The 14,123-nt window shown below is 48.1% G+C and overlaps 1 protein-coding gene across 5 annotated transcripts; it reads right to left on the reverse strand.

Annotated features, from left to right (window-relative positions):
* Positions 1-4,669: 4,669 nt before the first annotated feature.
* Positions 4,670-12,670, reverse strand: ZNF416 (zinc finger protein 416). Of its 5 annotated transcripts, none has more exons than XM_089319912.1 (5): positions 12,394-12,636; positions 11,993-12,077; positions 11,800-11,838; positions 9,007-9,133; positions 4,670-6,857 (listed from the first exon to the last, which is right to left on the reverse strand). In XM_089319912.1, exons 4-5 carry the CDS (start codon positions 9,038-9,040, stop codon positions 5,275-5,277), a joined length of 1,617 nt encoding a protein of 538 aa, XP_089176038.1. In that variant the 5' UTR covers positions 9,041-9,133; positions 11,800-11,838; positions 11,993-12,077; positions 12,394-12,636; the 3' UTR covers positions 4,670-5,274. The 5 variants fall into 5 exon arrangements, with proteins under 5 accessions (XP_089176038.1, XP_089176039.1, XP_089176037.1 ...); XM_089319913.1 differs by having other exon boundaries at positions 9,007-9,091; positions 12,394-12,533; XM_089319911.1 differs by lacking the exon at positions 11,993-12,077 and having other exon boundaries at positions 9,007-9,091; positions 12,394-12,670.
* Between the last annotated feature and the right edge of the window lie 1,453 nt (positions 12,671-14,123).

A 14,123-nucleotide genomic window follows, 5' to 3' on the forward strand; every position in this document is an offset into this window, starting at 1 on the left:
CTCTGATCCCTCAAAACGGGAGAAATAGGAAGGAAGGGAGGAAGACCCTGGGAGAAAAGCAGTATGCTTGCCATAAAGAAAAGGGACATTGGAAAAGAATTGTCAAAATTTGCAAGAGGTGAATACAAACAGAAAACCACCTCAGATGCAGATTGCCATTTGGGTTCAAGACTCTGATGATGTGTAACAAAATCTAGGGGCCCCCTTGATGATATAAGCATCTATACAAATTTCTTTATAGGAGTCCTGGGTACAATTGACAGTGAGGAATCAATTAATTGACATTTGTTTGGACACCAGAGTTACCCATTCAGTACTTAATTCCAAAATGACTGAAGAAAGTGGTCATTCTGTAGCCATTGTGTCACCAGGCAACCTCAACAAAGGTCATTACCACATCCATTGGAGTTCTAGTTGAGGGAACAAAATTTGATAGCTTTCTGTATATGCCTGATTGTCTCATCTTGTTGATAGATAGGGACTTTCTTTGCAAACTAAATTCTCAGAGAAATTTCTTTTCAGCTCCATAGCAACTCGACCTACAAAGCATACAACCTAAACATACCCTCCTTTTCCAGTGCTCTCACAGAAAGGAAAGATGGAAGAAGGATCATCTGTCCCCAGAAGTCTTCAAGAATGTGAGCAAAACTGTATGGGCAATCAAGGTGGCATGTACCAATGCCATCTCACTACTCCAAGTGATCAATTTCAGTTCACAATTGATCATAATGAAAGGACTAAGAGTCAAAGGGATCACATAAACAAGTTGAGTGCCTGCTAATACTAACCGATAGAATAAATAAAGGGGAGAGTGATCCGACATGGGAAGCGAGATACACAGCAGACTCATAGAATGGCAGATGTCCTAAACAGCACTCTGGCCTCAGAATCAGCCCTAAAGGCATTCCGATCTGGCTGAAAAGCCCATGAGAGTATTTCAGGCATGGAAAGCCAAGACACTCTGGCAAAAAAAAAAAAAAAAAAAAAAACAAAAACAAAAAAACAAAAAAAAAACACCTAAATGAAAGATCTCTGTGAGTGAGATCCCAGTGGAAAGAACAGGTCTTCAAAGAAGGAGGTACCTTTTCCGAAGGGAGGAGAGAACTTCCACTTTGACTATGACCTTGTCTAAATAAGATAAGAGTCGGAGAACTCAAAAGGCTTCCATAGCCTTGGAAACTCATGACTGGAGCATAGGGAGATTACTGATGCCATAAACAGGAGTGTCAATTTGTAAAGTCAACAACAGGAGTCACTGTGCACTTACTCCTCATGTAGGATCTCTGTCCTTAATGTGCTGTACATTGAGATTTAATGCTATAACGAGTACTCAAACAGTATTTTTCACTTTGTGTTTCTATGTGGGTGCAAACTGTTGAAATCTTTACTTAATGTATACTAAACTGATCTGTATATATATATATATATATATATAAAATTGAAAATGAATCTTGATATGAATGGAAGGGGAGAGAGAGCGGGAAAGGGGAGGGTTGCAGGTGGGAGGGAAGTCATCAGGGCGGGGGGGGGGGAGCCAATGTAGTCCATAAGCTGTACTTTGGAAATCTATATTCATTAAATAAAAGTTAAAAAAAAAACTGTATGGGCAGACGTGATCCCTGGAAAAGCCTTAAATGTCATCCCTGTGCATGTCTGATTAAAACAACAGTAAGATCCCCAAAGCGGGGAGGGGAAGCAGTATCCTTTAATGAAGTGAGAATCTGAAGGGATCCCTACCCATATTTAATAATTTCTTTTTTAAAAAGATTTATTTATTTATTTGAAAGTTGGAGTTACACACAGAGAGAAGCAGAGGCAGAGAGAGAGAGAGGTCTTCTATTTGCTGGTTCACACTTCAATTGGCCACAACAGTCGGAGCTGTGCCAATCCGAAGCCAGGAGCCAGGAGCTTCTTCCAGGTCTGCCATGTGGGTGCAGGGGTCCAAGGACTTGGGCCATCCTCCACTGCTTTCCCAGGCCATAGCAGAGAGCTGGAAGTGGAGCGGCTGGGACTAGAACCAGAGCCCATATGGGATGCAAGCACTGCAGACAGCAGCTTTACCTGCTATGCCACAGTGCCGGCCCCAATACATTTTTTTTTTAAGATTTTATTTATTTTATTTGAGAGGTAGAGTTACAGACAGTGAGAGGGAGAGACAGAGAGAAAGGTCTTCCTTCCATTGGTTCACTCCCCAAATGGCTGCAACGGCCAGAGTTGTGCCAATCCAAAGCCAGGAGCCAGGAGCTTCTTCTGGGTCTCCCACGTGGGTGCACTTCCACTGCTTTCCCAGGCCATAGCAGAGAGCTGGATCGGAAGTGGAGCAGCCGGGACTAGAACCAGAGCCCATATGGGATGCCTGCATGGCAGGCGGAGGATTAAACTACTGTGCCATGGCGCCAGCCCCAATACATTTATAAAATATCAATTAATACAGCCTTGACAGGCTAACTACAACATGCCCAATGGGGAACAGCATATTCTAATAGCTGAGAGAAGCTTTTCATTTCATGGACTTATGTCAGATTGAGAAACTCATGAGAGCTTGAAGAAATTAATTCCAGAGTTAGATCAAACAGAGGACTTGTTTGTTGTTAGGTCTTACAGTTTGTTTGAAAATCATTCTGGGAGAATCCACACTCATTATTCAAAACGCCTTCAGTCAGCATATAGAATAAGGGGTTCAGAAGAGAAGAGGCTATGCAACATGATAGGTATAAAAATTTATAAATAAAATTTCTCAGTTAATGTAATGAATTTGTATGATATATAAATGTGAACAGAAAGAGTAATTAGAATAATAATGTAAAATTAGATTGATAAAGTAAAATAAGAGAAATAAATTGACCTAATGTTAAGAAAAATTATGTAATAAATTCATCATAAAAAAGTTGTTGAACTTATTTAGAATGAGAATAATTTTGGGGGGTCAATGCTGTAGTGCAGCAGGTTAACACCCTGGCCTAAAGTGCCAGCATCCCATCTGGGCACCATTTCAAGACCCGGCTGCTCCACTTCTGATCTAGCTCTCTGCTATGGCCTGGGAAAGCAGTGGAGGATGGCCCAAGTCCTTGGGCCCCTGCACCCACATGGGAGACCTGGAAGAAGCTCCTGGCTCCTGCCTTCGGATTGGCATGGCTCCAGCTGTTGCGGCCATCTGGGGAATGAACCAGTGGATGGAAGACCTCTCACTGTTTCTACGTCTCTCTGTAACTCTTTCAAATAAATAAAATAAATAAAAAAAAATGATAACACTGGGTAAGATCACCAATGAAATGAATTTAGATAAAGGAAAATTGACTGGAGAGCAGAGAAATTCCAACACTATAATTGTTTGGGGAGAAAAGACTAAAGATATGTGAGAACTAAAGACCCGTTTACAAGATAATTCTTTCAACAACTGATTTAGAAACTTGTTCTATATAAACATAAAATATCTTTTTTTTTTTTTTTTGGACAGGCAGAGTGGACAGTGAGAGAGACAGAGAGAAAGGTCTTCCTTTACTGTTGGTTCACCCCTCAATGGCCACTGTGGCTGGCACACCACGCTTATCCGAAGCCAGGAGCCAGGTGCTTCTCCTGGTCTCCCATGCGGGTGCAGGGTCCAAGCACTTGGGCCATCCTCCACTGCCCTCCCGGGCCACAGCAGAGAGCTGGCCTGGAAGAGGGGCAACTGGGACAGAATCCGGCGCCTAGAACCGGGACTAGAACCTGGGGTGCCGGCGCCGCAGGTGGAGGATTAGCCGCAGCACCAGCCAACATAAAATATCTTAACACAAAATTTAAAGTTTTTTTATGTGAAAGACAGTGACAGAGATAGTGAGTTATTGATTTTCCATGTGTTGGTTCACTCCCCAAATGGCTCAAAGAGTTGGAGCTGGTTCAAGCTGAAGCCAGGAATCAGGAGCTCATCTAGGTTTTGCACATGGATGGCAGGCTTCTACTCTCCACACGGTCTGATTTCTCTCTCAACATGTCCTTCTGCACTCCTACTGAACCTTCCTATGTGAGCCTCCAGGTCATGCCAAGGTGCACACCTGGCTTCCTGCTGTGATCTGTATTAACTCACCATCATGCCTGCAGAATGGTGGGGTTGCCAAGCTATGACTGCCCTGTCCCATCTACATGGAGACTGTGACTGTGTCGTGGAAGTAAGTTAAAACAGAAACAGGGACTAGGTTTGTGGAAGTTCTTTTACAACAGGCACATTCCATTTGTTTTGCTGCAGGATCCTCCACTCCCTATTAATCACACTCAGTATTTCTGTTCCAGTTGTAGCTCATGCATGAGTGACACCACTTACAGAATTATAGACATGCCAACACATCTCTTCTCTGTAGAAACTGGGGAAGGACTTCCTTCCAACACTGCTGGGCACTATGTTATAGTCTGTGAGAAATGACTACACTGACTGCACTACCTAGATACAGTCTGTCTTAACTGACTCTGCCAGATATAAACTTCCATTTCACCAAAAATGGAAGCATGAAGGCTTCGTAGGGTTTCCTGAGAAGTCCTGAGCAGCAAGGCAATTTAGGCCAGGAATGAAAACTCTTTATGTCCTAATTCCAAAGGGGGATACCATGAAGGAATTCCCAACTCCTTTATACAGGGCCTAAGTTTATCCCCCTACCCCCTGCAAAACTACAAAATGAAGACCCAAGACTTCAGGTGGATTCAACAATAAAGCATTTATTAGTGCAAAAACCAGAAGTGTCGGCAGTTATCAATGGCTGGAAGGCTGGAAAAAAAATCAACCACAAGTGGCATGTAAAACCAATAATCTTCATGAAAAAGGTAAGCCATTCATGGACGCTTCCAGCAGAATGCAGATGGATTCCTCCTGAGCAAAACTGGGTCAGATCTAGGCTTTAATCCTTCAGAAAAGGAAAACAAGTCTTCCAAAAGGCTCAGACTGCTCAAGACTTCCTCCAGGTAAAGCACACAAATGCCTGCCTTCCTTTAGCACGCCAGGCGATTCTTGCACACTATGCAAGGTGACAGGGAAGACGGCTTCTACCAATGATAACTGGAAGTGGTAATTCTGGCAAGGACTCTGGGCAGTTTAGAATACGCACAGCAGCTCCTCAAAGCCTCACCAAATGCCTGATATCAATGGAGAATTGATTGTGTCCTTTTGCACGTTTGGAAGTGTGAGGTTCAACTTCAGGCAGATGGCTAGCTCAGAAAGGTTATTTGTGTCATAATAATAGTAATATAAAGAAATGGCAAACACCCTGCAGGCCTATGCTTTCCTCAAGGATGGACTTTCAGGAGCTAAACAATGCTAGACCTTGGGCTGAAGGCTTTTCCACATTTGCTTCCCCGTGGCCTCTCCATGCTGTGAGATTTTCGGTGGAGAATGAGGCCAGAATGTTGTGTAAAGGATTTCCCACATTTCCCACACTCATAAGGCCTTTCTCCAGTGTGAACTACCTGGTGTTGAATAAGGCCAGACTTTTGAATAAAGCATTTCCCACACTGGCCACATTCATAAGGCCTTAATCCGGTGTGAATTTTCTGGTGCTCAACAAGGGTATAGCTTTGCCTAAAAAATTTCCCACACTCACTGCACTCAAAAGGCCTTTCTCCAGTGTGAGTTCTGTGGTGTCGAACAAGTTTGGATTTGAACATGAAAGCTTTCCCACACTCCTCACACTCGTAAGGCCTTTCTGCAGTGTGAACTTTGTAGTGCTTATTGAGGGTGGCTCTTTGGCTAAAAGACTTTCCACAGTGGTCACACTCAAAAGGCCTGGCTCCACTGTGAATTAACTGGTGCTGAATGAGACCATATTTTAGACTAAAGGACTTCCCACATTGGCCACACTCATAGGGCCTTGCTCCGGTATGAATTATCCGGTGTTCAAGCAGACTGTGACTTTGTGTAAAGAATTTTCCACATTCAACACATTCATAAGGCTTTTCCCCTGTGTGAATTCTTTGGTGCCGAACAAGAGTGGATTTGGAACCAAAGGCTTTCCCACATTCATCACACTCATAAGGTCTCTCTCCAGTGTGAATTCTACAGTGTTCAATGAGATTGGAACTTTGGCTAAAGGATTTCCCACACTCACCACACTCATAAGGCCTTTCTCCAGTGTGGACTCTGTGATGTTTGATGAGGGTGGCTCTTTGGCTAAATGATTTCCCACACTGCCCACACTCGTACGGCCTTTCTCCAGTATGGATTCTCTGATGGTCATTCAGGTGTGAAGTTTGGCTGAAACATTTCCCACATTCACTGCATTCGTAAGGCCTTTCTCCAGGATGGACCTTCTGGAGCTGAATAAGTGAGTACCTGCAGCGGTAGGGTTTTCCACATTTTGTAGATTCATGACGCTTTTTTCCAGTGTGGACTCTTGGGTGGTGAAAAAGAGCATGTTTGTGGCTAGCTTTCCTGTACTCCCCCCACTTGTAATGGCTTATTCCGACATGAAAGGCCTCCCTACCCTCAGTGACTTTGTTTGGCTTCTCACAGTTGGGAATGTCCTGGGGCTGGAAAAGGCCCAGCGTGGCTGGGAAGTCCTTTCCAGCCACCTCACAGGTGACAGGCTTCCCTGATGTATGGAATGTGCAGCTCTTCATAAGCAATGCCTTGCTCATGTCACTCTTCAAGGGCTTCTCCGCACTACGATGCTTCTGGTGCTGGTGAAGGTTTGCACACACACCAGTCAAACACATTTTCTGCACAGGCAGATCAGCCAGGTGCAAGATGTCTTTTAGGACTGGGACACACAGTTCACAGGGGTGAGTCTCCTGGGTGGATGGACCAACCTTTGACATCCCGGCCTGTGACACTTCTGCTACAAAAGCCCTCTTCTCAGGAGGTGTCTCTTCACGTTCCAGTCCACATCCGCACACTACAAGCAGAGAACCGGTGATGAGATGCATGTTGACTATGATGAAATGTATTAATCATATTTTATATATTCTGTAGAAATTTTTTATTTTTTTTTAATTAAAAAAAATTTTTTTTTGACAGGCAGTTAGACGGTGAGAGAAAGAGAGAGAGAGAAAGGTCTTCCTTTTTCCGTTGGTTTACCCCCTAAGTGGCTGCTACGGCCGGCGCGTTGCAGCCTGCATGCTGCGCCGATCCTAAACCAGGAGCCAGGTGCTTCTCCTGGTCTCCCATGCGGGTGCAGGGCCCAAGGACCTGGGCCATCCTCCACTGCACTCCCGGGCCACAGCAGAGAGCTGGCCTGGAAGAGGAGCAACCGGGACAGAATCCGGCGCCCCAACCAGGACTAGAACCTGGGGCACCAGCGCTGCAGGCAGAGGATTAGCCTAGTGAGCCACAGTGCCGGCCTGTAGAAATTTTTGACATCTTAAAAAACTTTGTTGGCTGAGGAAATATTGTTGCTCCCAGAGTTGGCCAATTAAGAGACACCAAAAGGCTTAGCTGGGAGCACATCACTCAGATGTAAATTCATCAATCCAGAGCCCCTATTACAAACCCTATTATCTATGTCACTTGGGACACTTTAGGAGATAATATTCCTGAAGGTCAAGTCACAGACAACTACAGCCAGCCAGCTCCTCTGCCCCCGAACCCACTAAAATTATTCAAACTATCCAATCCTACACTGTTTGCCGTACCCTGCCTTTCCTGTGTAAAGCCCAACAAATGCTCTGGGACTTAATATCTTCCCTTCTTTCTTATGCTGTCCCCCAGCCATCAGGCTTCCTAATGTTGTCCCATGTGGCACGGTGCTCACTTACCATTCAAAATAACAGATTCTTCTGTTACTGCACATGTTGGCAATCAGTCATCTCCATAAACTAAAATGCTACAGGTGCATCTTACAACAGGAAAAAGGAAGCCCCATCATACACACACCAAGGAAGGAGTCCACAGTATGGTTCTGAAGACTACAGAACTAGAAGCAGGGAAGGGAAGGGAAGGGGCAGTTTGGCAACAGAGAGAAGGGGCTCTAAAGATCAGGAAATGGGGGAGAAACAAAGCATACAAGGTTAGGGTGCAGAAAGCAAAGGGGCACGGTCTACAGCTCGCTCCTCTGTCAACAGCCTTCAGCACGGCCCTGCAAGCTGGTGACATACATGTGTTGTGCTGAGGAACAGGAAAATCCAACTAGAACTGAGTAGGAGATTCCAACTCGAGTATTTATGACTCGTGCATGCCTCACAATGCATTGCACACGGGTCAGTGTTGGAAAACATTGTGGAGAGAAATAGGTGATAAGTGGAGGACAGAAGATGGGGGTGGTGTGAGGTCAGAAGTCACAGATGAAACAGCAAACTGTCAAGTAAGATGATTTAAGGAGAGAAATGTGGAGAGTCCATGGCATTCACACAGAAACTCGGGTGGACACAGGACAGGTTGATGGTCTGATCAGAAAACAGGCTAGATGCCATGTCCTCCTGGGTTATTCATGAGGGCCAGGCATCCTCTAAGACCATGCCTCCACATGCATCCTGTGAAGCAGCCAGGGCTCTCCTAGTACCTCTAGCTGTACCATGGGACGTATTAAAGTAAGTCCTAAAAGGAAGACACCATAGGTAAGTGGTCAGCCCTTGCCCAAGCAAGTCAGCACACTTAGAGACCACAGGAGAGAAAATACTACAGATTCTTGAAGGAGGCTCTGGCAAGCACTCCTCCATAGTCCATGTAATCGTGGTCCATGATCAGGAAAAGGACTGCAATACCCAACACAGGCTGCCTCAAGGAAATGCTATCTAGAAGGAAGCGGAACTTGCTTTTCATACTGTAGATCTTGACATAGTAACCCAAACAGTAAGTTTTTAAAATGAGATCTATTAGTTAGTCAACTCACTAGATGGGCAGATCCTTCCCGGCATGCTTTGGGGAAGCAGGGGTGGGGGCTGCTCAGTACCGTGTAAAGAGCTCACCCCTGAGACCACAGCACACATGCCAAGACAGTGGTGAAGCCGTAGAGTCCAAGGTAGGCTCTGGGAAGAACAGAGCCACCTCTACAGGAAAAGTGGATGAACGGAGAGCAGCTCAAGTCGATGGACGGCTAGAGGCCTTACCCAGTGAGGTTACAAGTGCAAAGTTCTCCAGCATCACATCGAGATACAGCAACCTCTGAGTCTCATCCAGAAGCCGCCACTCGTCCTGGGAGAAGTAAACGGCCACGTCCTCAAAGGTCGCACAGCCCTGCCGTGATGGGGTAGATCTTTCCATGATTAGATTTCCTCCCTGGCCCACCCCCTCCAAGTTCACCCCTCTATGCATCCCTTGCGTCCCTGTCCTCTCCCCTCATCCCTGTCTGAGAAGACAGCACCTGGCACTGATTCTTGCTCTTCTCTCAGTTCTGCTGATCCCTGGGTCCTCCCACAGCACCAACAGACAGATGGGCTGGGAGACGCCATCAAACTTCTGGATCCAGCAAGTAGGGCTGGATCCTCACTTGTCAGGCAATGTTCTAGGGATTTCCAAGATGGTACCCCCCCAGACACAACCAAATGTGGGTCCACTCATCATTCCTCTATCTTCAGTGCCACAGCCACAGGTCCTTTAGCTAGCATTTCCCCTCCAGGTGGATTTTATTCTTTGCATCATACCTCTTATACAGCCTTACAACTAGAGCTACCTCCATCCCCTGCCCACTCCCCGCCTCACACCACAGGCATCTCCCTGCTCTCTCCACATGTTACTCAGAACATGACATCCAGAGAGTACTTAAAAACTGCAAAAGGACTCAGTTACTACCCAAACCTCTGATGGTCCCCACTGCAAGAGGCAGCCCCCATTCTGCTTTGAATGCCTCTGGTACTAGTGTAATTTGTGTTACTATAACAAAATACCAGAGACAGGCTGCTCTGTACTGAAGAGAGGTTTATTTTGGCTCAGGGCTCTATGTGTGATGTCTAGGGGCCTCATGTGATGATAGCTTTCTTGCTGGCAGAATCCTGAGGTGACACAGAGTACCACACAGTAAGAGACAGGGAAGGAAGGGGAGGAGGGAAGGGGAGACAGAGAGTGTGGACATGGTCTCTCTCCCTCTTCTTACAAAGTCACCAGATTCAATCATGGGAGTTCTACCCTAATGACTTTATCTAGTCCTAATCACTTCCCAAAGGCTCACGTCTAAACAACAAGGATTAAGCTTCCACCCTCTTAACACCCCACAGGGGATTAACTTTCAGCACATGAAGGTTTGGGGACACTCAACATCCAAACCATAGCAGCCTCTGTCTGGTGATTCAGTCACCCAGGACAGCCTGCATCTCTCAGATACCCATAGCTCTCTTCTGCTTGGGCTACACTGCAGATTCCCTGACTGCTCACAGCCTTTCTCTCCACCTAGCCGTCATTCAAAGCTTATGTTCCAGTGGCCCTCCTCCTGGGGCCACGACTCCACCAGAGGCACATCTGCGCCTCTAAACTTAGTACCTGGAAAATCCCCAGATACATCAAAGGCTACAAAATGCTGATGCTTCTAAAGCATGCCACGTAAATACTAGTTGTAGCTTTGGTGTCTCAATTATTCCCAGGTCTTCACACTGAACTCGTGTTCACTCAACCCTCAGAGCCATGTCCACTTGCCAAATCTTTCACACTGTCTCCAGGGCTTCTTCTCCCCCACATCTTTCTGGGTGATTCCCACATGTCGACCCAATTTCGGTGGAGAATGAGGCCAGAATGTTGTGTAAATGATTTCCCACATTTCCCACACTCATAAGGCCTTTCTCCAGTGTGAACTACCTGGTGCTGAATAAGGCCAAGCATAAGACTGAGTACTGACACCTCCACTCCCCCACCTCCACACCACCAACAGCATTAGCAGCACAGGCAGGTTTCCCCTTCCTAATTGTCAGCCAAGCGATACCCGAGGGCAAACACTGGCCACCACCTTTTGGATGTCTCCATCTTAAACTGATTCCCATGGTTGTAGTTCTATGTGGTCAACTATCCACTTGACATCTAAACTAACTTTTTTTAAAAACATTTCAGATTCTAAAGACATCCCCTAACAAAAGTTCTGATATCCCCCCCAATACCACTATTACCAATCTTATCTCAGTTACTGGAGCTCCCATATTGCCAGATGCTACCCCTAAACAGCTTGTCATCTCTGTCTCCCATTTTTTTTATCTCTCATCCTCAATATTTGAAAATTCAGGCTTCTCTACTTTAAAAAATTGATCTAGAAGTCAGAAGGCCCTCGCTGCTTGCCTGTGCCTCGGTCTCCGACGTCTCAGGCTCCAGAACTGTGCCTTCCGGTTCGAGACCTGGCTGCTCCACTTCTGTCTAGTATTGGATCCAGCATTTCTACCACATCCATAGCCACCTCAGCCACCATCCACACTCACCCAAACCACTACAGTAGGCTTCTGCTCATTCTTCCTAGCTGCTCCCTCACACCTACAGTCTGGCTCTGGTGCTGTAGTCCTGGAGCGCCCCATGAGATCTGGGTCTGACCACCTCCTTCTTCTGCCCCCAAATTCCCATGGCTTGCCTCACTCTAGAAGACACACCAAACATCTGAGAGAGCCACCCGCGTATGCCTTCTGCACCCTTGCTTTCAATCCTCATGAGAAAGGACATCTGTACTTCCCTATACTAGATCAGCCTCACCCTCAAGCATCTGGGCATTGGGACCCTAAGGCTGGAGCAACCTTCCATATCTCATTGCACTGGCTTCCAGCAACAGGAACGGCTCTATATAGTCCCAGTCTAAATGTGTGACTGTGGGCTTGGTGTCTGTCCAGGATCTTCAGGCCGAAGGACTGGAAGAGTGCCCGAAGCCCAGAACGCTACCACAGGGACAAAGAGGGAGGGCAATGCACCTGTGAGGCCCTGGAACACCCTCCACTCACCTGTGCGAAGTCCGTGCGCGTTTCCTTAGTCACAGGAATCTGCAGGAAGAGGAAGGTTTTTAGAGGCAGGGGACTACAGTGGGCTCCGTGTGCTTGGACCTTCTTCTGCCCCTGGCCAGCCATGCAGGTAGCCTCTGCCTGCATACCCTACCACTGTCCAGTTCCCCAGTCTCCAGTGCTAACCGTTCCCTACCGTGCAAACTGGTACAAGGATCCAACCTTCCTGGGCCTCAGAATCATTCCCTTCCAGTCTGTTATCTCCGAGCGGCTATGGAAAACTGAAAAACTCAAGTCAGCCCATGAGGCTCTTCTGTGCACAATCTTTAATTGCTCTCAGTATCCTCGGAATGAACCCCTCTCGCCCTGCCATTCCAGGCGTGAATGCAGCCGGCCCAACCGTTCCAACATGACTTACAGAAACCGGTCCCCCTGCTTGTCACACCGTCCTGCACTCCTTGACACCAGCTTTGGAAACGGGGCTCCCACTCCCGTGCAACCCCCGGTTCTGCACACAGTGCTTTCTACTCTAGGCGCCCTTCAGTCGGGGCTTTCGGACGGCGTCCAGCGAGGGGCTGGAGAAAGCAATGTACTTACCTGTGCCGGATCCCTCAGCGCGGCCGCTGCCGTAGGGCTCAGTGGACGGAGGGGTCCAGGAAGAGCTGGCAAGCAGGGTAGGGGCCCGGACACAGCCATCACCCAACTGCTGGCTCTTCCGCCGCTGTTTAGTGGGGACGATCTGTGCTCAGGAGCGCGACTCAACACCGACAGTGGGGACAGATCTAGAGAGCAACCAAAATGACTGTCCTGGGAGCGATCCCGGAAGTCCCGCCCTGACCTAACGAAAAAGACAGAAACGCCCAATCCAGAGCGTCCACTGATTTGGTTTCCCGGCCAGTTGACGCGCTGCATTATGGGTATCGTAGTTCTTACGGCTCCCACGCGCAGGTCGCGCTCTGAGAGTCCCTGGGAACAAAGACGCTCCGCGCGGGGCTCTGGGAAAACGCGTCGTCGACGTCCGGGGGCGAGGGAGGGCTTAACTCCTCAGGCTGATCCGTGTGGTGTTGACTGTAACTTGAGAAACATTTCTGACTTAACGAGCTCTCGGGGCAAAGACGGACCCCAGTGGAAACGAGACCCCAGGAGGTCATTCAGACGCCCGGGGCGTCCGGCCCACGCAGGGGCGCGTCGCCAGCATCTGTGGTTCGTCACGTACCGGAGTCGGGGCGTTAGAGGCCGCCGCGGGCGCTCAGTGGTGCCTGGCGCGGCGTCTTCCCTTCTGGCGCGCCGGCGGTTCGCTGAGGAGACCGAGGGCCCTCAGCACCGGCGGGGCCCTCCCTGAGCTCGAGGCTCCCGCCCCTCCGTGCTACCTGCGTGGGCTCCCCCTCTGGACACCGCGACTGAGAGTCGGCATTTGGACCCTGAGGAGAAAAGGGGGACCCAGCCCTGAGCGGCGTCCGTCAAGTTCACGGAGGAGGTGCAGATGAACGGATTTTAGCCATCGTGGCAGGTGCGTGCGCCTGGCGTGTCCATGGAGAGAGGCTGAGGTGTCCTGACACTGGCCCGAGATGGGGGTGGTGGTTTAGGCCATCGTGCAAGCTGTGAATGAGAGGAAGCTGCAGCCCAGCCTGGCCACCGGCGCCGTAACACCTTCCGCAGTAGTGAAGATAAAAGAACTTCCTAGAGATAAGCCTGAGTAGGGCAGGTGTGAAAGTTGGTGTTGGAACCAGGCACCATATGGTGTTTCTTAAACTCTGGAGTATCTGAAGAGAAGGGAGAAGCTGTTCGAGATGGAATCGGAGTGCTCATCGTAAGCACACACGCACACACGCTAACACTTTCAGAAAGTCATCACTGTGTTCACTCTGGTCTGAGTGTGTATGGCTTGCCTTTGAATAAATCCTGCTCTCTGTCCACCTCTACCTATATCTCCGGGTTGTAGTCTTACACACGCGAAGAGAAGGACCGGGATCAAGTCTCTCCTAGCCCAGCCAGGGCTCTTGATCCCCCAACGTTGGGCTAGAGAGGGCTCCCATCCACTGATTCACTCCCCAGCTACCTGTGACATCTGTGTGGGGGCTGGGATGGATGTGTTACCAGTCACGGAGGGCAGGGCTGTTGTCGGACCGAGTATCCTGGGTTCTTTTCCTCAGCTTATTATAGAAATAAAAAGCCGGGAAACAAGTTACAAAGAGGCAGAAACTTTATTCAGTTGGCAAGTGACAGGGAAAGCGTCTGGTTTAAGACTCGGGCAGAGTGCCCGAGTGGGACACTGGCATTGAGGAAGTGTCCTGGGTTTTAAAGGCATCGGTATCTGTTCGTTGGGT

The sequence above is a fragment of the Oryctolagus cuniculus genome, chromosome 18, assembly GCF_051225735.1.
Source record: "Oryctolagus cuniculus isolate XC-2025 breed Fujian yellow rabbit chromosome 18, ASM5122573v1, whole genome shotgun sequence".
In the NCBI taxonomy this organism is placed as follows: Eukaryota; Metazoa; Chordata; class Mammalia; order Lagomorpha; family Leporidae; genus Oryctolagus; species Oryctolagus cuniculus.